The sequence below is a fragment of the Vombatus ursinus genome, unplaced genomic scaffold, assembly GCF_900497805.2.
Source record: "Vombatus ursinus unplaced genomic scaffold, bare-nosed wombat genome assembly UNPS02014158.1, whole genome shotgun sequence".
Lineage (NCBI taxonomy): Eukaryota > Metazoa > Chordata > Mammalia > Diprotodontia > Vombatidae > Vombatus > Vombatus ursinus.
The window spans coordinates 4,958,093-4,979,081 of NW_020953936.1; the positions used below are offsets into that span (position 1 = coordinate 4,958,093).

General features: G+C 37.4%; 1 protein-coding gene across 2 annotated transcripts in view; it reads right to left on the reverse strand.

Annotated features, from left to right (window-relative positions):
* The window catches only part of TSTD2 (thiosulfate sulfurtransferase like domain containing 2), a 35,057-nt gene that overhangs the window by 5,168 nt on the left and 8,900 nt on the right, over positions 1-20,989 (reverse strand). The window contains exons 2-9 of one of the 2 annotated variants that reach the window (XM_027859017.1): positions 20,529-20,712; positions 17,192-17,517; positions 11,982-12,102; positions 7,170-7,295; positions 4,512-4,617; positions 2,461-2,579; positions 1,661-1,819; positions 738-876 (exon numbers count right to left, since the gene is read on the reverse strand). In XM_027859017.1, coding sequence (XP_027714818.1) covers positions 738-876; positions 1,661-1,819; positions 2,461-2,579; positions 4,512-4,617; positions 7,170-7,295; positions 11,982-12,102; positions 17,192-17,517; positions 20,529-20,696 — 1,264 coding nt within the window. In that variant the 5' untranslated portion in view covers positions 20,697-20,712. The remainder of the gene's footprint in view (positions 1-737; positions 877-1,660; positions 1,820-2,460; positions 2,580-4,511; positions 4,618-7,169; positions 7,296-11,981; positions 12,103-17,191; positions 17,518-20,528; positions 20,713-20,989) is intronic. The other variant, XM_027859019.1, reaches the window with a different exon arrangement.

Here is a 20,989-nt window from a genome sequence, read left to right on the forward strand (position 1 = left end):
GCTGCCAAAACTATGGCTTCTTGCATATGATGTATTCACACTTATCCCTGAGCCCTTGAACTTTTCATTTTAGCCAATCTGGAATGCCCTTCGATGCTGTCCCCCTTGAGTAAGATCCTAAAAGGGCAGGGGCTGTGCCCATTGTTTTCCACAGAATGAGGAGTCTGCTGCATACAGTAAACACTAAATTAATATTGGCTTCATTCAATAAGAAAGCTTTATCTTTCATGGTTTAGGAATTTTTGCTAAATAAGATTGCTGGGAAATGGAGAAACTTCTGCCTTTGGACAATGAGATGTTTTCTTGAGCCAAAAATTCATTTCTGTTAAAATGGACAGACTAGCCAAAAGGCTTTGTTTTCAGGTTTGATAATGTGCCCTTTGAATTAAATGAAGATTAACATCAGAAATTCATCTCCTGAAAGGCAGTGTTTTAGAGCTGCCACAAGCTTTGGATAGTTTTCAGGACTGTGTTATCACACAGCTTAATTGCAGGGCCTCAGAGATGATCGAGCACAATTCTTTCATTTTACTGATGAGAAAACTAAAGCCTATAGAGGTTAAATTAGTTGTCCACGCTCTCCCACACAGAAGCAGAGGTCAGTAGAACCCAAGTCTCCTGACTCCCTGTCCAGAGGATTAGACCACACTGTTTCTGTTCATCTTCTTCTTTATGTTGACTAGTAGAAAGTATGTAACACCCTAACTTGGAACTTTGTAGAGAAGTGAATGACCTACTTGAAACGATGTCATTGTTGTAAGAGAGAGCATAGCGTTCATCAAAAACAAATAATTTTCCTCTATAAAAACCATCAGGAAACTCTTCTAGGTATTTGTGGATGCCACCCTTCAGCTGGTATACTTCTTTGCATACTCCCTGTATTTTAAAAGTTAACATGATATTAGAAAATGTCAGTAAAAGTTTTGTTAGATAGTTTAACTATGAAGCCAAGGTCTAGAGTGGCAAAGTCATTTGCTTGTAGTCAAAGAGATAGTTAGTAGCAAAGCCAGGACAAGAACCCAAAACTTCTGAACCTCAGTCCCCTATTCCTTCCACTCTCCCATTATTCCTTCATGGCATTCTTCTGTTAGCAAGACTTAAGCTATCCTATTTACTAGTCAGTTTAAAGGAATATTTGACATTATGATGTTACTGAAAGTCATTTTCCTCTGGTATGGCTTTATGTGCACATTCTATACTTAGCACACTCATTCCCAGACTGAGGGAGGTAGTGTCTTAGAACCACAGAATGTTAGTCAGAAGGGACCTCAAAGAATATTTAATCCAACCACTTGTTTTTATTGGCCTAGAGAAAATTAAGCATCCAGAACAAGACCACACAGTTTAATTATTGCTAGAACTAGGACCAGGTACTTGGGCTTCTAGGTTAATGTTCCTTACATTTCACTATATTCCCCCTCCTGGGATAGGGAAAGGGTTAACTTTTCCATCTTTTCTTTTAGATGTCACTGCTGAAGACTCAGCATTTCTTGCAATTTTCAGGAACCTTGATTTTATCTCATATGAAAAACCAATAGTTCATACAGGAAACTCACAGACACCCTTATGAACTAATTAATCCCGTAGAGAAGACTGCATATTTTGCTCCTGAGGTCTTCTCTATTCCTACCTGCTGCACATTCGATGGAAGAGAGCTTACCTTAGCTTTAAGGTAGGCTGAACCCCTTTCACAACGAATGCCGCCAGTACAGTACATCAGCACACGCTTGTCCTTAAAAAGTTTCAGGTTTTTGTCCACATAACTGGGAAAATAACTGAATTTCCTGATGTCTGGTGCCAGGCATTTCTGGAAACGGCCCTGAAATATTAAATGATTGTCACGTGATTACAATACAGTTGCTGAAAGCAGTGAACAACAGGTGGTAGGGAAATAGGAGTTATCAGAAAAACACGGCTTCATTCCTTGAACAACCTCAGCCTTCACAAAGAAGCATTTGTATTTGACAGTATATCTTTCTTAAAATTGCAGGCTTTGATTTACCACCTACTGCTTAGGAAAAACTCATTTCAAAGATTCTGAGTTGATAAATGAAGGTAGGTGAGTCCAAACATTCCCCCTTTTCTGAAACACATAAAAGGAGAGAAGAACTGTGGAGTTTTCACAAAGAAAAATTTATGAGATCCTAAATCAGTCATAAATTACAAGAATATGCTTACAAGAGAAACAACTCTAATAGTAGTTAAGATGTTTCAAAGTCACATGTTTTTTTCTATTTCATGATAAATCCCGAGTTCAAGATGTTATAGTTTCTTTGAAACTGCAAATACTGTCAGGATATTGACTTTGTTAGAAATCAGGTGCCAAGAAAAATAAATAGTGATTCTCTTATGTGGTTCACACAAGTGGGCTTCTTTGTTCTTTGACATCATTGAGTGTTATGGAAAGCATGAAATCATTTTATTGAACCTAAACAAGGATCTAACCCAAAATGAACTTACTATTTTACTTTCATAAAAGTTCCTGCAGTCCAGCAGAATAGTGTCATTTTGCTCTTGATTACCCTGATATAAATAATTTTCAACTTCTTTATGAAATTCACCAGGGGATAAATGGATTCCTAAAATCAAACCAAAAGTACTTTAAAGACATTTTAAAATAATCTTGGAGAGCCAGGACAAAACTATTTTAAGTGGTCCTCTCCACCCAAATCTCTCATGTTCACAAATTACAATTAAGTTGGTAAAATAGTTGTTTTTATAATGACAATTTCACAGTATTAGACTGCAAGATATCTATAACCTCTCTACTCTGGGTTTCTTTTTGTGAAATCCCTACGGAGAATCTGGCCTACCAAATGAAAGAAAATTCAGGAGTTATTACTTTCAGAATTTTGCCACATGTATTTGGCTTAACATCAAGGGATCTAAGACAGCATAGCATGAAATACATATCCATCTGACCATAAACTTCCATTCTAACCATGTACCCTACCTACATAGGGTAGTCATAACATGATACTGCTATTACCAAGAGAGAGAGAAGGCAGAAAAAGTTATATGCTTTATGAAAAGCTTTAACTTGTTTTAACTCTGAATGGTCTAATTCTAAGTCACAGGTGGAACAAGGGCATAATTTGCACAAAATGAGAGTTTACTTGAAAATTAGTATGCAGAAAAGACTCTTAACTATGCCTATTCCTTATTAAGTAATATCAACATATCACAAAGGGAATCACTGAGCTCAGTGGAATATCTTAATGCATAGCAACAGAGCTGTGGGCTAACATGGAAAAATCTGGAAAGTCTTAAAGCTAAACTAGGTAATCAGGACTCCCATGAACACATTATGGTATCCTAATAAGATAACTTGGAGTATTGGGTAAAAAAGTATTCTTTTTCCCTTGGAAAATGTTCTGTCTCTTTATAGCTAAGGGGACTAAAAATGTTAGCCAAAGTGTCAAAGATTATTCATTCTTGAACCCAAGGATCAAAGTTTCTTACTATGTATAGCATATCACATAGAATAAAATAAATGAAGTAGAGATCAGTGTAAATTCTAAAGCATTAACAAGTTAACTGTTTTTGCTAAGGGATCCCACCTAATGAGAGTAAGTTTCTTCTACTGTTCCACTGACCTTGACTGCAAGATTGAGCTGACAGTGAATATTCAAAATTCTTTAAAAGGAGTTAAATTACCTAAAATTGGCCCAGATTAAAACACAGTGTATTAACTGTGATCTGCTTTATATAGTCTGAATCAAAAAATTTTAATGTTGAAAAGGACTTTGAACCTTGGAGATCATCTAATCCAATTTCCTCTTTGTACATGTGAGAAAATGGAGGCCCAGAGAGAGGAAATTATTTGCCCAAGACACCTAAGGTAATAAGTACAGCTGGAATAAGCACTCAGGTGCCTTCACTCCAAATCTAGTAAACTTTCTACTAGGCCATACTGCCTCGGTCACACGATGATAAATCTCTTCTTAGCATTGCTGGTGCATGTATTAATAACACTGGGCTGATAGCATGCTTGGATAATTACTTTCTTTTTCTTGACATTCACAGTTTAATTCCTATTTTCCTCTTTGTTTTGTCGGTGGTATTTTGAATAGCTAAACATTATTCTAATATATAATGTGTTATAATACATATTAACATATAGATATTTCAGTTATCTATAATAATAATGGAAAAATATTGTATGTAACTGCAGTCTTGACTGAATCTGTAAGACAGCACTGTTGTCCAGTGGACACGAATTATTCCACTCTAGAAAGCTAGTAACTTAACTTGTGAGAATGAAATAACCAGGTGAAAAGGTTATGGGACACTTTTCAAATGCCAAAACTTTAGAACACCAAGCAGTCCTGCTCAGGTTTCTAATGTGCTCAAACTATGACCATTCCATATCTAAGACAAAGAAATGCTTGCTTTATTCACAAAACACTACAGATCTTACTGACCTGAGTTTTACTTTCTATTTTGCTTCTCTATATGGTTTTGAACCCTAATAAAGAAATACATTTTAATTTTTCCTAAAATAAGCATACCAGGTTTTTTGTAGGAGATCACACTGGGATTGATTCCCATGGGCACGATTTCTTCATATACACCAACACGAAGTCCTGGAAAACAGTAAGCTCCTCCTTTGCTGGTCTAGCCAATGAAAAACAAAAAATACAAAGTCTTCCTTTCCTCAGAGCAAAACTCCCAGCCCTCCACTGCCACCTTCCCCATTCTGGTCCTAACACAAGAACCAAATACAGGAATTTTAATGTACAGCACAATATGATGCAAACTTAACGTGGCTTGCATATTCCAGAGTCATTTCAAACACATGGAAAACCTGACCTTTTCAGGAACAGGTTTTCTAAACACAAAAATGAAAGTCTGAAATAAAAACTAAAACAAACAAACTTGTGAATGGCCTGCAGAAATGAGATATGAAGCACTAATGTATCTGTTTTCTTTCTCTTCCTAGACTATCACTATAGTGAAACTTGTTACAATTATCACAAGTCTCCCTGCACTAAATACTTTTCCTTAAATTGCCTCAGGACCTTAGAAAGTGTTAGAAAGAGATGTTCTGCTTCCAAGGAACACTACTTAAATATGACAAGAGTGGGGTGTGCCACATACCAAAGAAGATGGACCGTTAGAAAAAAAAAAGATATAATTTTAGGGCTGGAATGGGCCAAAGAGGTCATCCAGGACAAGCTGAAACTTAAGCCCTGCCAGGTAAAGGGTTTGACCAGGTGTCCTCGACTCAAAGTCTATGTCACCACTAGATACTACACTCCTCCTACATTACCACATTATCTCAAAGTGATGATCATAAGATTTAGAGCTACCACGAAATTTAACTGAAACTGAGTCAAAGGAAGGTTACCAATATCTAATAATAAGCGAATGTGAAGTTTAGAATCACAGAATATTAGAGTTGGCAAGTATCTTTAAAAGAGAGAGAGAATGTGTGTGTGTGTGTGTGTGTGTGGTACAGATGAGGAAGGTGAATCCCAGAAAGGCAAAATGATTTGTCCAAGGCAAGAATACAATCTCAAGACCTGAAAGGAGTCATACGAATCGTTGCGAGGCAGCAGCAGAACTGGATTCCTTTGACCCTCCAACGCCCTTTCTGTTACACCACCTTGTCTTATCTGTTACTGAATGTTTATCAGATTTATACTGACTTCTTAACATTTCCTTTTTCTTCAAATAATCTGCAGTGGGTGAAAACGAAAAAAAAATGTAGTTGCTTGTGTTCCAACCCAGGGTTTCTTAACCTTTTCCCACTTGTGACCCCTTTTCGTTCTGGTAGCACTCCTTGCCGTTGCGTGGCCTGAGGGCACACTCAGTGCAAAGTGCGCTTGCTTTGTGTTCAGAACCAAGGCTGCAGTGAAGCTGCTCCACGCAACCCCAGCAAGTGCTACCAGAAATACCTGGGAATCATTATGCATTTGATTTTTAATTAATTTTTTGTCATTGCACGTTCAGACACCTTTTATTGTTGCCAAACTTTTCACGACCCTATGGAGTTGCAACCCACAGTTTAAGAAAAGCTGCTCTAGCCTATTCAAGGGAAGAAAAATTTGTCTGCTTTTCAAATGTATACCCTTGTGTTGAAGAAAGCAACAACACAAATCAAAAACAAAACAAACGAATAAAACCTTTGAAGAAAAATCTTAGCTGATTTCAACCATGGAAAGAAAAGATGAGAGATGGCCCTAAAATTATACATATAATAGATTATCCCCAAATCCCTCTTCTCAAAATGTTGCTGTCCCTATCATCTCCTCCATGGAAGGCTTCTGTTTCCGTTCATTAATATACTAAAATTTCATCCACCTCAACCTACTAAATAAAGTTAATTTGTATCCTATTATAGAGGAAACTGATATTTGGATATTAAAGAATTTCAGAAGAAAAATGAAATGGACAGAATCTGACAGTACCAGGGGTAACAAAAGTATTTTATAAATCTGAAGAATAATAAAAACTAGTAAAAAAAAATTCAGTTAATTGGAATGTTCTTGTAATAAGAGTATTATGTAATAAAAGAAAAAGTGCAATTAAAGCATGAAAACTTTGGAAAAATCTTACTAAAATACATTAGTTTTTTTTTCTGACTTTGTAACTGTAGTACAGTAAACACAATTGTGTTTGGAGGATTTTACTGCCTTTTAGGATCATCATTTTGACCTGAGGAAATTCATTTTCTTTAACATTACAGATATAAAAGGTAGTAAATTTTGATTGAATCTGTCTTCACCCCAGAAAGTCTGTTAAAAAAAAAAACAACTGTTAGTCTGTCTCCTTATTTTGTCTGTATGCCTTTTTTCCCCCCTAAAAGTAAAATGCCAAAAGATTCTGATTATTTCAAAGTTCCTGAGAGGCATAGTGTGACCTGGTGGTTACAGAGTCAGGATGGGTTCACATCCTCAAACATCCTGGTTGTATGACCCTGCAGAAGTTACTTAGGACTGTGGGCAATTCTCTAAGTCTACAAACTAGAGAGAAGGCACTGGCCTGTGTTAGTAGGAGAAGGTTCCTCACCAGATAGCTCCTTATTCTAGTGAAATCAGAGGTCCAGTCCCTCATCATCTGGGTTCTTGTTAATTGAGGTTTTAATGTTACATATCAGTATGAAAATGACCACTTAAAGAAGATAAGAAGACAGCTGAAGCGATTTTTATTCCCATTGCTCTTACCTTAAAATCTTCCTTACATAAGATATTCTTAAACAAAGGATGAGAAAGCATTGCTTCCATATAAAGATCAGTTGCTAATCTGCTCCCACCCACTGTTCCATTGATTCCTTCTGTAGCAATTCGAACCTAAAATATTAAAAAATGGCAAAGTTAAAAATCAGGGCTCACCAGACTAAGAGGATATTGTTTGGTTAATTTTCTGCATCAGAACCACTAAACCATTAACTCCTTCAAGAGAGCTACCATATGTTATACTAAGGGACATCTAACAGTGCTCTTTGGCTAAGGAAGAAATATTTATATTTCCACTGAAAATCCTGGGCAGACAAATATTTTACCTAGACTGAATGGATGTTTGGTTATGGAAGTGAATTCTGATCCTTTCCTATGTGTAGTGTTTCTAGAAATTCAAGATCTGAAAATCCTATATATAAATGCATCTTGTGGATTTCATTTCCTACTCAAACCTTTCCTCTCTCTAATGATTCTATGTTCACTGCATTCTTTTGGTTCCTTTCTTTCTTTTCCCTGATTCAAGGCTACAGTCTTGCTGAAATAGTACCTTAGGGTCCATGTCTTCTTTAGCACCTTATAGGTGAGACTGCCTTATAACAAGGTCCGTCAGGGACTCAGTTATTAAACTTTTTGGAAGAATTCTAAGATAGTTATCTGATTACTGAATTCCATCTAACAGTAGCTATTCAAGCCTAATCTAAATTATTACTGTTATTGTTAATACTAATAGTATAATGTCCAAATTCATGAGAATTTGAAATCAGTTTTGCAGGTAGGAATTTTCAAATGTACTATGAATTTAAAAAAACATTTCATTCCATTCTGGAACTTAAGGGGTATCATTCCCTGACATTTTAAAGTGATTATATACACAAACCAGTTTGGCAAAATGAAGATCAAGAAGTCAATTTGACATCACTTCTATTAAGTTCCTTTACACTTAGTGAAAGGTAATAGTTATGATACTATATTAATTTGTTATCAGAACAAAGGCAAAGATTAACCTCAGTTCTACTGCCCATGAAATCGGAGTGTGGCACAATGCAGAACAGTGAGCTACAAATACAAACCTTATGACTATTCCAGGCAAAACCATAAATCCAGTCATAATGGAGGGCCTTAACCGTAAGAGGGGCTAGTGACTTGGCTAAGATTAGAGAGAGTTATGAGAGTCCTTTGGCAGAGGCATAGGATAAAGCCATTGCTAGAAAGTGGAAGAAACCAAATAGTAATACTTCATTTAACTGGAGGTCACTACCTACCTCAACTATTAAGGGCAGAGTTATTAACATAGAAGTAAAGAAAAAAGGCCTCTCACTGGCAAGGAAAACAACGAAATGCAACTACTCTCAGGCACACTGACTTAGAATTGTGTATAAAACAATATAGCATCAATAACTAAACTGAGAAGAAAGAAAAACTGTAAAAGTCAAGGTACTATCCTTACATAAGATATTATATAGTACATAAGGTACTGCACAGAGCTAAGCATAGATCCTTAGTACCTCAGTAACCTCAATATCCTGAAAAGGTACTGTATCAGCATATTACAGTAACTGATTTTCATAACACTAACTCAATTACACAAGAAAAGTTAAATTATATTCTGCATATTCTATCAAACAAAGCCAGGAAGTAGGTAATGCACTGTGGAAATATCGCCATGAAAAATGACAAAAATTGCAAAAGCTGTGACTCCAAAGGAGCAGGAAACGGTTATCTGGAATATTCCCTTCTGAGGAATTCTTCTTTTTTTTAACAATAGTAGAAAAATGGGATGAACTTATGAAGCATTCTGCTCTGTGGTTTCAACCGAGAAAACCTTCAATTTTGATATGAGAAGGGAAAAAAACAAAACTGATTTGGCTTCTCCTCCAATTGCATTAGGCTAAGGGACTCAGGGGAAAGGTGAAACTTATATTTGTGTTACTGCTTCTTTGAATCTGATGCTTTAACAAAACATGTATTTTGCCTGGCTGTTTTTTTTAAAAAATCAATTCCAGTGGGCAGCTAGGTGGCACAGTGGATAGAGCTCCAGCCTTGGAATCACGAGGACCTGAGTTCAAATCTGGCCTCAGACACATGTCACTTACTAGATGTGTGACTCTGGGCAAGTCACTTAACCCCGACTGGCTCACCAAAAAAAAAAAAAAAAAAAGTCAATTCTAGATTTTTTTTAATGTTTCCAATTAAAACTTACTTTTAAAAAAATCTTGTTTTTTCATATAGGTTGCTGAAGCACCTTGCTTCTCACTTATGTGAAATTTTGGAGAAAGATTTAATTTTTCCCTTAGAAACAAATTTTTTTTTGAGAACTATTTCAGACTATGTGGGTGCTTTTTCAACTGTGTACAGATATACTGGTTCATCTCCCAATTATGTATTTTTAGATGAAACAGTTTGTTTCTACATTAATTGACTTTTGTATTTATTCTGTTTGTGGTTGATAAAGTGTTTCTTAATTAAAAAATGTTACACTTCTAAAAACACATAACTGATCATTGAACACATATAGCTAAAAGTTCTAAAAGTTTAGTAGGACAATTACAGGGATGGAGGGCTTGACTGATCCCTGGAAAAATTATAGAATATGTTTTTAAAGGGACAATTTGTAAGCATGTAGAAGGAGAAGCCAGTAGAGATTTTTCAGGAAGAAGTCCTGTCTGTCTAAATTAATTTCCTTTTCTGACAGTTACTACACAGGCAAATCAGGGGAATGCCAAAAATATAATTAACTTGGATTTCAGCAAAAGATCTGACAAAATCTCTAATTTTTTTTGGGTTGTTTTTGTTTTTGCCAGGCAATGGGGTTAAGTGACTTGCCCAGGGTCACACAGCTAATAAGTGTTATGTGTCTGAGGCTGCATTTGAACTCATGTCCTCCTAAATCTAGGGCCAGTGCTCTATCCACTGTGCCACCTAGCTGCCCCACAAAATCTCTTTATCATTCTATCTTTCTGGACAAAATTAAGAGATGTGGGGTAGATGATAGTACAGTTGGACAGGTCTGAAAGCTGGAAAATGAACAGACCAAAAGACAGTACCTGTCACCTTGGAGGGAGATCCCTAGTGAAGTGTCCCAGGGATCTATGCTTAGCTCTGTGCAGTTCACCACTTGTACCAATGCAGAAAGCTGAATGAACATGGCAATTGGTCTAATAACTGATTTAGTTACTTTGCTCTGATAGGTAATTTTTCCAGTTAACCTAAGTTTAATTTTCTAGCTAACTTAATTGTTGATTCACAATCTCAGACTTGGAAGGAACTTTAGAGGTCATCTAATTCAACCTACACCTTAATAGGAATCTCCTCTAATATTTCTGTTATAGAGATTACATCTAGCCATATCCAAGCCACTGCACAGTGCTGCCTGAGTTCACCCAGTACACTTCAGAGCAGCTCAAATTTTTAGCAAGTTTTCCCTACATTTGACTTACATCTGGTTTCCATCCCTTGCTCCTAATTTTTCCCTTTGGGGTCAAGAAGACATAATTTAATCTCTCTTTCATGTAACAGCTTTTAATTTCTTGGAGAGATAGCTATCATGTTCTTCTGCCCAAGTCTTCTTTTCTCTAGCCCCAACACCCCCATCTTCTCGTATCACACGTCTTGGAATGCCCTCCTCTGCTGTTCATCTACAGCCTTCCTGAACCACAGTATGCAGAACAGTACACAGTATTTCATAGATGGTCCAGCTAGGGCAGGGTAGTACAGCAGGACTGTCACCTCCCTTGCCTACATACTACGTTTCTCTATTTTTTAAAAAAAAAAAAGCTTTTGTTTTGTTTTTGAAAAGGCTGTATCTCCCTGTCTTGCCCAGGTTAGAAGTTCAGGTGCCACTCACAAGTTCGACCTTCCCTGACTGATACAGAAGCCTTAATGTGCTTCATTTTCAGCTTGGGCCAGTTCACCATCCTCAGGCATCCTGAGAGCTCATCACATTGGTGCCTGTCTTGGTTTGAACACCAGCCTCTCTCAGAACAGGGATTTACAGGGGTATGCCACCATACCTTAGAAATCCAGCACTCTTTCTCCTGTATCACACTGCCTCTAGAGTATATTTATACAATAATGGTTCACATTTATGTAGCACTTTATAGTTAACAAAGTGGTTTCCTCACAAAAAAACTATGGAGGCACAAAGTGAAGTGAAATTTTATCAGCTGCTTGAAGGCAATGGCCGGGGAGACAAAGCCCACAGCCTCAGATTGAGGGCTGTACTCATCTACCCCATGGACCTCAGAGCCCATCTAGTTCAAAGCCCTCATTGTAGGACATTTCAGTCCAGAAGGGTCAAGCAACTTGTTCAGTGTCACTAGGAGGTAGCAGAGGCAGTTTTAGAACCCAGGCCTTTAGACTCCAAATCCACACTCTTCCATCATGCTTCACTGTCTGTCCAGTGAGAAATTAAGTAATGGACCCATTTCTTAAAAACACCTTTTTCTTTAAAAAATGCTGACACAAAATGCCATTAGTCTTATTAGATAGCAAAAGATGAGTTGAAATTCCCTACCACTAGTGTTACTGGGGCAGTGACACAGAAAATATATGTGAGTTTCACTTTCCATAGTAGGTGTTCTTGAAAGGCTGTACATAAACCAAGGTTTTATAAAACTAAGTTGTACTTTAAATGAACACTAGGATTTCAATAGTTAACAAACTACATAATGAATTCTTTTGCACTAATGAATAATATGTTAAACTTTGTTCACGAGGCTTTCTTTAAGTGGGGATTGCCCTTATAATGATTACACCAAAGAAAAAATGTAGGAAAATGTCATCTGGATAAGACCTTACCTTTCCTGTGAGGTGCAGGTGTTGGCACAAAGCTTTCTGCCAAGCACAAAGCCATTCTGGATCCTCTACGTCACAGTAACAATAATATAATAGTACTACTCCCCGATTGCTATCCTGTGTACTGCAAAAAGATCAAACAAAACAAATAGGAAAATCAGTCACCAAAGCCAGAAAGTCATAATCAGTACCACATCTCCAGCCCAAATTTGACTAAGGAAAGAAACTAACCTGTTAACTAGTACAGCTTACACTTGCCTTTGTCTTCCCTCTCCTTTCTCATCTGAAAGTTAATCATTCTTTAAGACTCAGATCAAATCCTGTCTTCTTTGATGCCTTCCTACCTATTTTGGAGTCTATCAACTGTCCCTTTATAGCACACAATCTAGCACTTAATTACTGTTATGTCCTCTCTTCTATTATTGGGCTAATTTTTTCCATGTGTCTCCACAACTAGATTAAAATTCCTACAGTGAAATATATTTTACATAGGTATATTTCTAATGACAAAGACAATGAATTACAAAGATACTTTTTTTTTTAAAGGTCAGAAACTTCATTACCACAGGTATGTGGACGCTGTCTATGGGGGACTATGGGATGGAAGTATTTGCTACTAACAAACAGAACACTGAATGTGCTGGAATACACAACTGGGAGTCTTGGGACAGAGGGTTTGGGGGAAGAAGTCTGTTAGGGTGCCTTTCCTAGGACAGAGTGAGTTCTGGACCCTAGATGAAACCAGAGATTCCCCTTATCCACAGCAGCTACACTGCCTCAGCTAGTCCACCTCAAGGAACTGGGGAGGGGGGAAGGAGGTAATTGAAGAGAGCAAGACCACAGATGATTTGGGGCCTCTGTGTCCCACAAAATTTATTCCCACCTGCTTACTGATTTTGAAAATTTCTCTCACAGTTAAAGATATCAAGCTTTAAGTGTAGATACTAGTGGAAGAAACACCTAAGTCTATTTATACGTAAGTATGGTCAACAAAAGGTTATATATGATTGATATCATATCCTTCCCTGTTTTGACAGCAAGAATGGAGTGAGCATAAAGAACTAAAATTGGAAGAGTGAAGAAGGGGTTCCCACTATGGGAACAAAAGGGGAGGTTTCACAACTTTATCTAGGGTTAGCGGAGAATCAGTTTACTGAGGTACTTTTATCATAAGTAGCTAAGAATGCTTGCTCTGCCTCAAATGAATTCATTATAATGGAGCTTTGTTCCCACAAGATTCCTTAATGGAGGTATCAGTGTATTGCTTTTATATCCCAAAGAGTGACAATTCATTCTTTTTATTTAGTCACTAAGGACTTGGTGACTAACTGAAGTCAATGAGAGTGAAGTTAAACAAAGAGCTTTTTAAATGACATTTCTTGTTATCCATCAGACTTGGAGGGAAAAAACCATGGTTGCTTACTATGTTGTTTTCACTTTGAAGCAATCAGTCCTAAAAAAAAGCCTTCAGGATAGAAATGAAATTTGGTAACAAGGATCAGAACCTTGATATCCAGACTTGAGTAAACTACAGAATTTCTTTAGCTGAAAGGTCCCTTTTTCAAATGAAAGGCCCTATAGAAATCATCTAGTTCAACCCATTACAACAATCCTTTCTACAGCATTCCAGATAGTTATCTAGAGCCTGACTGAATATAAAGTTTTCAACTAAAACATGGATCATACTCTAAAAGCCTGTTTATAATGTGGTTGGGGGCATTTTCCCATAGAAACAGTATAAGGAGGGCGGGGTTCCCAGGTTAGCCAAGGGAGGTCTATTTAATTGACAGTGTTCTTGGAGTGTACTGCATTTACAATACTACAGAACCTCATATAACCAAATATGATAATGCTTTATGACTCTATTGCCTCTGGGACAACGTATACCTCTGTGTTTAGCTTTTTAAAGCCTTTCACAACCTGGCCCCAGCCTGCCTTTCCAGCCTCACTGTGTATCACTCCCCTTTCCTTCCTCTGTGATTCAGTCAAACTGGCCTCCTCCTTTCTGTCCCTTGTGTTTCTGTCTCCTGTCTGTCCCTCTGTACTTGCTATCCCCCATGCCTAGTATGTCCTTCCTTCTCACTTACACCTCATAGAAACCCTTTCTTCCTTCAAGCTACAGCTCAAGCACCAATATCATGAAGCATTTTCTGATCCCCCAATTACTAGTGTTTGCCATCCTAAACTACCTTATACTTAATTACCTTCTTTTCATTCTGTATATATTCATATATGTACATGTCTCTCCTATTAGAACATAAACTCCTTGGGAGTCAGTTTTGTTTTTTATTTATATTTGTACACCTAGCACCTTGTCAGGCATGTAGTGGGCACTCAATAAACGCCTGTTACTGACTGAACCTAGGGGGAGCTGTGTTTAGAGTTCCAATCTGGGAAGTCAGAAAAAACTTTTCCCTTAACAGTGAGATCATAGACTCCCCAAACTCCAATCTATTGGTGGTGATTCCTTTAGCCTAGAGTAGGAGATCCAACATGGTAGGGGCTTGGGGGAGGGATAAAGAACAGTAATTTGAGACGGGAGTGGGTAAGGAACAGGATGGGGACTGGAACATGGAGGGGGTTATGTGTAAGCTTCAGCTGGTCAACAGGAAAGAAACAGCCGGCAGAGGATGAGGGTGACAGACAATTAGGGAGGAATGGCACGTTCTCCCAGTCCAAATGTCCAAATGACACTTCTGAGTCCTGAACAGGTCCTCCAGTTATTTTGTTTTTCTCTGGGAGCCCCACAATTTGGCCTCTTTTTTTTTTCATTGTCCCTGGCTCGTGCTTCTCAAGATTGGTCCTTCTTGGCTCTCTATGAAAAGAGAAGAGTCTCAAAGCTTCCCTTCAGATATTCTGGCCCTGAGGCTATTGAAATATTTTTACTGCTAGCAAAATCAAGAAAACAACCACAACACAGAAAGACCCCTTCTAATATTTCCTCTGGGGCAGCTAAGTGGTGCAGTGGATAGAGCGCCAGGCCCAGTGTCAGAAAGACCTGAGTTCAAATTTGGCTTCAGACATTCACTAGCTGTGTGACCCTGGGCAGGTCATGGAACCCTGTTTACTTCAGTTTCCTCATCTGTAAAATAAACTAGAGAAAGAAATGGCAAACCACTCCAGTATGTTTGCCAAGAAAACCCCAAATGGGGTCATGAAGAGTCAGATACGACTGAAACGGCTGAACAACAAAATATTTCTTCTCCCTTCTTATTCTTTTTTTTTTTTTTTACCTAGTAGGTACTTACGTAGTAGGAAAAAACAAATGAAGGAATGCTTAAGTAAGAAAATGCATGTGAAATTTTTTTTAACTTTAAAGTGATTATTATGACTACTATCAAGGTCTGAGCATTTGTTTTAGTGTAGTTAACCATTAGTCTCATGCACACTAGAGTAGAAATGTCCTATGACTACTGTAGGGGAAGCAGTGAGTTATAGGGTCAGCAGCACTGGACGTAAGTTAGGAAAATCGTGAGATCAAATCTTGCTTCTGACACTGCAAATACGAGTAAATCATCTGACTACTCTCAGCTTGAGTCTCCTCATTTATGAAATAGAGATGATGAAACCAGTGTTACTTACCTCACAGGGTTGTTCTGATGACCAAATGAGAAAACATATTTAAAGGGCTTTGTGAGCTTTTAAGTGGTAACAAGTGACAGTTATTATTATTCTAACCCAATACTGGAGATAGTGGAGACAGAAGAAGCTGTGATAGGGTGCTGCTGGACCAGGAATCAGAAAAAAATAGGCTCAAATCTCTGCATCAGTACTTGTTAGCTGTGACTCTGGGTACATAATTTAATCTCTCTAGGTTTCAGTGTCCTCATCTTTAAAAAACGAGGTTGGATCTGATGACCTCTAAGATTCTCTAATGCTTCCACCCCCATATCTATAACGTGATGATGATGATGATGACGACGACGATGACAATGATTCGTTAAGGTCACAAAAAAGTCTATATCTGTCAGTGTCAAATTTACCTTTGACTGTCCTTTAGTTTTCAAATATTTGCCTGCTCTAGATTCACAACTATGCCAGTCTCTGCATTTCCTTCTGCTCTGATTAATTGGTGCTACTTAATCTAATAAATTCCCTAGTCCTTGCTTCCCTGAACCATCTAGGTACCATGACCTAGTTTACCTTAGAGATTATTTTGGTCTCAGGTAAGGTACTCTGCTGCCCCCTGCTGTCCCCCAGGAAAAAACAACAGGTCTCTTTCTTACCCCTTTCTCCCTGTTAAGTGTATTCAGTGCTTACCAAGTGCAGAACATGGTGCTTAGCACTGGGGAAGCCCCCCAGAATAAGTAATACACAGTTTTAGCCCTCACAGAGCTGACAACTTATTAGTCTTGGATTCCCTTGGTTTGTGTCACACATGAGCTGCCCCATGCCTTGGACATAGCAAATATTTGTTATATTGAACTGAAAACTGAAGTGAGTCTGCAGCCAGAGAACCTGTCCTGCCTACTTCATCACTAACTCTCTTCTCCAAAAAAGAGTGTCTGTTGTTTGACACTGGCGTTGCCACACTCCTTATCACCAGCACTGCTGCTACCTCTGATCTCCGCTGTTCCCTTTTCTAGGCTCCTCCTGTTTCCTAGTACTTGTTTCACGCTTCTTGGCTTTCTGGCAAGAAGGCTGGAAGACACCAGGCAACCAGAATAATTTTCTAACTTCCAGGAGGTAAAGTGACCAGTCCATCAGGCATAATTTCAGGTCTTTGCCTAGACTTGTTTTTATTCTTCTTCACTGCCAAAGATGCCTTCTTATTTTGTTGGGAGAAGAATAAGGGGAAAACTACTTCTGAGTTTGAAGCAGCTCAGGAAAACAAGGGAAAAGGTTAGGAGGTGGGTAAAATACTGAGTAAGAGGATACAATGTCAGCTCTATATATCTCAATATTCCAAGGATATCAGTATATTATAGCACGGTAACCTAACAAAAAAAGTTAAATTATGTCCAGTATGCTCTAAAAACCATGTGTTCAATATGCAATATGTGTGAGAAATAATTCCATCAAATATGACTGTTTGAAAGGGGTTTTATGCTTAAAAGAGCAAGTTACAGTATCTACAGTATATGACAACCATGCCAGATGTTGTATGTAAGTATATCTGAAAATATCTAAAGATCTACCATTTTAAGTAGGTGACAGTTACTGAGATGACTGGATAGATTAAAAAAATTCAAAATAAATAAAGAAAATCTAACCTCATCAGTTCATCAAGTTTAAAGCAGCTTGTGTCTGGAAAGTCAACAGCCACTAAATGGTTAGAGGTAGGAGGCACATTTAATCCATTTGTCTTGTCTGCAGACACACAGGGCTTGGGGGTGCCAGCCTCAGCAGCCAGTTGCTTTAAAACAGAAGAGGTCTGATGATAAACATCTCCTGCATGCTGGGCAGCTATATGTCTGTGGATGCCAATTTGGTCTTTGAAGATCTGCTGGCAGCACGTCCACCACACTCCTTTGCAGAGAGATGAAGAGCAGTTGGTAGGTTCTGGAATTTCCTTTGTTTTGACCAAAAGGGCAAATGCCTGTAACATATTAGAAACAGCATCAGTTAGCCTTCTTATTACTAGGACAAAGTTGTGAAGAACCTAAGGTTTTAGTATGAAGGGTTAACTTCTATAAAGTCCTTTTGTCTAGGACTTCTGCTTTAAGTTCCAAGTCAAATTACTGAACTTCTCTGGGCCTTTGTTTCTCCAACTATAGACTATATGTTCTTCCTAGTTTTAAAATTCTATAGAAATGCTGCTTCAAGTAGCATGGAACAGTTTCTTTATTAATAACTAAGTTTTCCTTATCTAAAAAAACACTTGTACAATATGGGTAAAAGTATGTAATAATAAAATGCATTTGGAAAAACAAAAGGTCAAGTATATCAAAGGAATTAATGAAAAAATAATGTAAAGGAAAGAGGTTTAATAGCACCAGATTTTAAACCATATTTTAAGGCAGTAATTATCAAATTTATCGGGTATTGGCTAAGAAATAGAAAGGTGGATCAGTGGAACAGAGTAGACATCAAATACATAGTAGTAAATGATTACAGTAACCTCGTGTTTGGCAAATATAAAGATTCAAGCTTTGGGGATAAGAATTCACTATGTGGTAAAAAATGGTTGGGAAACTTGGAAAGCAGTCTGGCAGAAAATGGGTATAGACCAACACCTTACACCATTTACCAAGATAAGGTCAAAAAGGATATATGACCTAGATATAAAGTGAGCTATCACAAGAAAATTAGAACAACATGGAACATTCTACTTATCAGACTTATGGATGGGAGAACAATTTATGAATAAACAAGAGAAAGAGAGCATTGTGAGATATAAAATGGATAATTTTGATTACAATAAATTAAAAAGGTTTTGTATAAATAAAACCAATATAGCCAAGATTAGAAGGAAAGCTGAAAACTGGGGGGAAATTTTTATAGAGTTTCTTGGATAAAGGTCTGATAGCTCAAATATATAGAGAACTTTATCAAATTTATAAGAATATGAGTCATTCCCCAATTGATAAATGGTCAAAGGATATGTACAGGTAGTTTTCTGAGAAGAAATCAAAGCTATGCACACTTGTACCAAAAAAATGTTTTAAATCATTGCTTATTAGGGAAATGCAAATTAAAACAACTTTGGGCTATCATCTCATACCTATCGGACTGGCTAAAATGAGAGAAGTAGGAAATGAAATATGTTGTAGGTGATGTGGAAAAATTGGAATGCTAATACACTATTGGTAGAACTGTGAATTGAGGCAATCATTTTGGAGAGCAATTTGGAATTATGCCCAAAGAGTTGTAAAACTGTGTATACCTTTTGACCCAACAATACTACTATTAGGTCTGTTTCCCAAAGTGATCAAGGAAAAAGGAAAAGCACGTACATGTTCTAAAATGTTTATAGCAGCTCTCTTTGTGGTGGCAAGGAACTGGAAACTGAGTGAATGCCCATCGACTGGGAAATGGCTAAACAAATTGTGATATATGATTATGATGGAATACTAATGTGATGTAAGAAATGATGTGCTGGTTGATTTCAGAAAAACATGGAAAGGCTTACATGAAATAATAAAGAATGAAATGAAAAGAACCAAGAGAATGTTGTATACAGTAACAGCAATATTGTTTGAAAAACAACTGTGGATGACTAAGTTATTCTGTGTATTATAAACACTCAAATCAATTATAAAGGACGTATGAAGGAAGATACTACTTCCAGAAAACTGATAAATATAAGTAAACATAGCATGGTTTTACACCCCATCCCCCAATATGTGTGTGTGTATGTATATGTTTTTTTTTTGTTACATTTGAAATTCCTAACTGTTTCCCTTTCTCCCTCTCTCCCCACTCTGCACTTTGTGTATGTGTGAAATAGTGGCTTTCTTTAGTGCAGGAGGGACTTAAAATGTAACCAAAAAAGTTAAACTTTTAAAAAGTCGGTGTGGTATAATGGAAAGAGCAGTGGACTTGATTTCTGTTACACAGTGAGGGACAAAGCCAGAAATTGAAAATACTGATTCTGTCCATTAATGCATCATTTTCAACAAGTCTAAATAGTCTAAATATCTTTAGACAAGTCTAAATATGCTGAGTCTCAGTTCCCTCATTTGTAAAGTAGTGATAAGAATTCTTACACTCTCTCACAGGATTGTGAAAATCAAATCATCTAATACAACATGAAAGTAAGTTATTACTACCCAAGAAAATAAATGCTGGCTTATAGTAACAGGGGCAAAAAAGGAATTACTGTGGCTTAAATTAAAATCAAGTCTTCGCCTACATTATATTTAACCTATTGTTTCTCCTTTTAAATTCCTCTGAGTATGACTTTCATGGAAATCACTAGGCAGGAAAACTGTTGCTATAAGCAGATAAAATTATTTCTCAGTCTAGGAAATGGAGATAACAGAAGAAGAAATATGGGCAGCAAAAAAGGGACATCATTAAATTAACAACAACCAACATCAATTTGAGGTTGTTAAATATATTGGATAGAAAGCCCATTTCAGAGTCAGGAATACCTCGGTATAAGTCCTACCTCTGACATATGCTAACTGTGTGACCCTGGACAAGTCAATACCAATATCCCAATGCTCCCAGGTACCTAAGACTTTTAATTGAAATTAGGTGCTGATCTGCATTGGTAGAGAGAGAGTTTCCTCACCAGGAGTTCCCAGATCCAATGAAATCACAAATCTGGTTCAAAAAACCCCAAAACATTTATTAAGCATTATGTTCAAGGTAATGTAACCAGTGACTGGGTAAAGAGTCAAAAACAAAAAACAACAAACAAGAAACAAAAAGTCCCTGTTCTTAAGACACCTATTATTTAATTGAATTAAAAGATGAGGTCAATGAAAATGTTAAGAATTAAACAATTGCTGTACCTTGACAATTTCTGAAATGTATTTGCAAAGCTTAGTGTGCTGTCATGAGTATTTAAAAAGAACACTAAAGGCTGATTGCGATGGCACAGAAGAGCTGCTGCTGGATTTATTTGTGTAACCATACATAATACAGTGAGAGTATTTTTACCTTTTTCTTTGCATGTGCATACTTCTTCCTCATATTAGCATCTAATTCTGCTCTGAGACTGCTACTAGGAGAAACAAGGTTTGTATCTTTCAAATCCAGGTCTGGAAATCTTAATATACAGTAATCCAGGTCATCTCCTTGTGCTGGTAGCATAGAAGAAGGCATCATTGTTTTACTGCACTACCTGTTAAATAGGGAAAGGAGAAAGACGAATATTAAAGACCAACAGGAAAATCCAACAATAACCAGCTATACAAATTAGCAGTAAACTAGGCCAGGGCTGGGGAACCTGTGGCCTCGAGGCCACACGTGGCCCTCTAGGTCCTCAAGTGCGGCCTTTTGACTGAATCCAAACTTCACAGAACAAATCCCCTTAATAAAAAGGATTTGTTCTGTAATACTTGGGCTCAGTCAAAAGGGCACACCCAAGGACCCAGAAGGTCACAAGTGGCCTTGAGGCC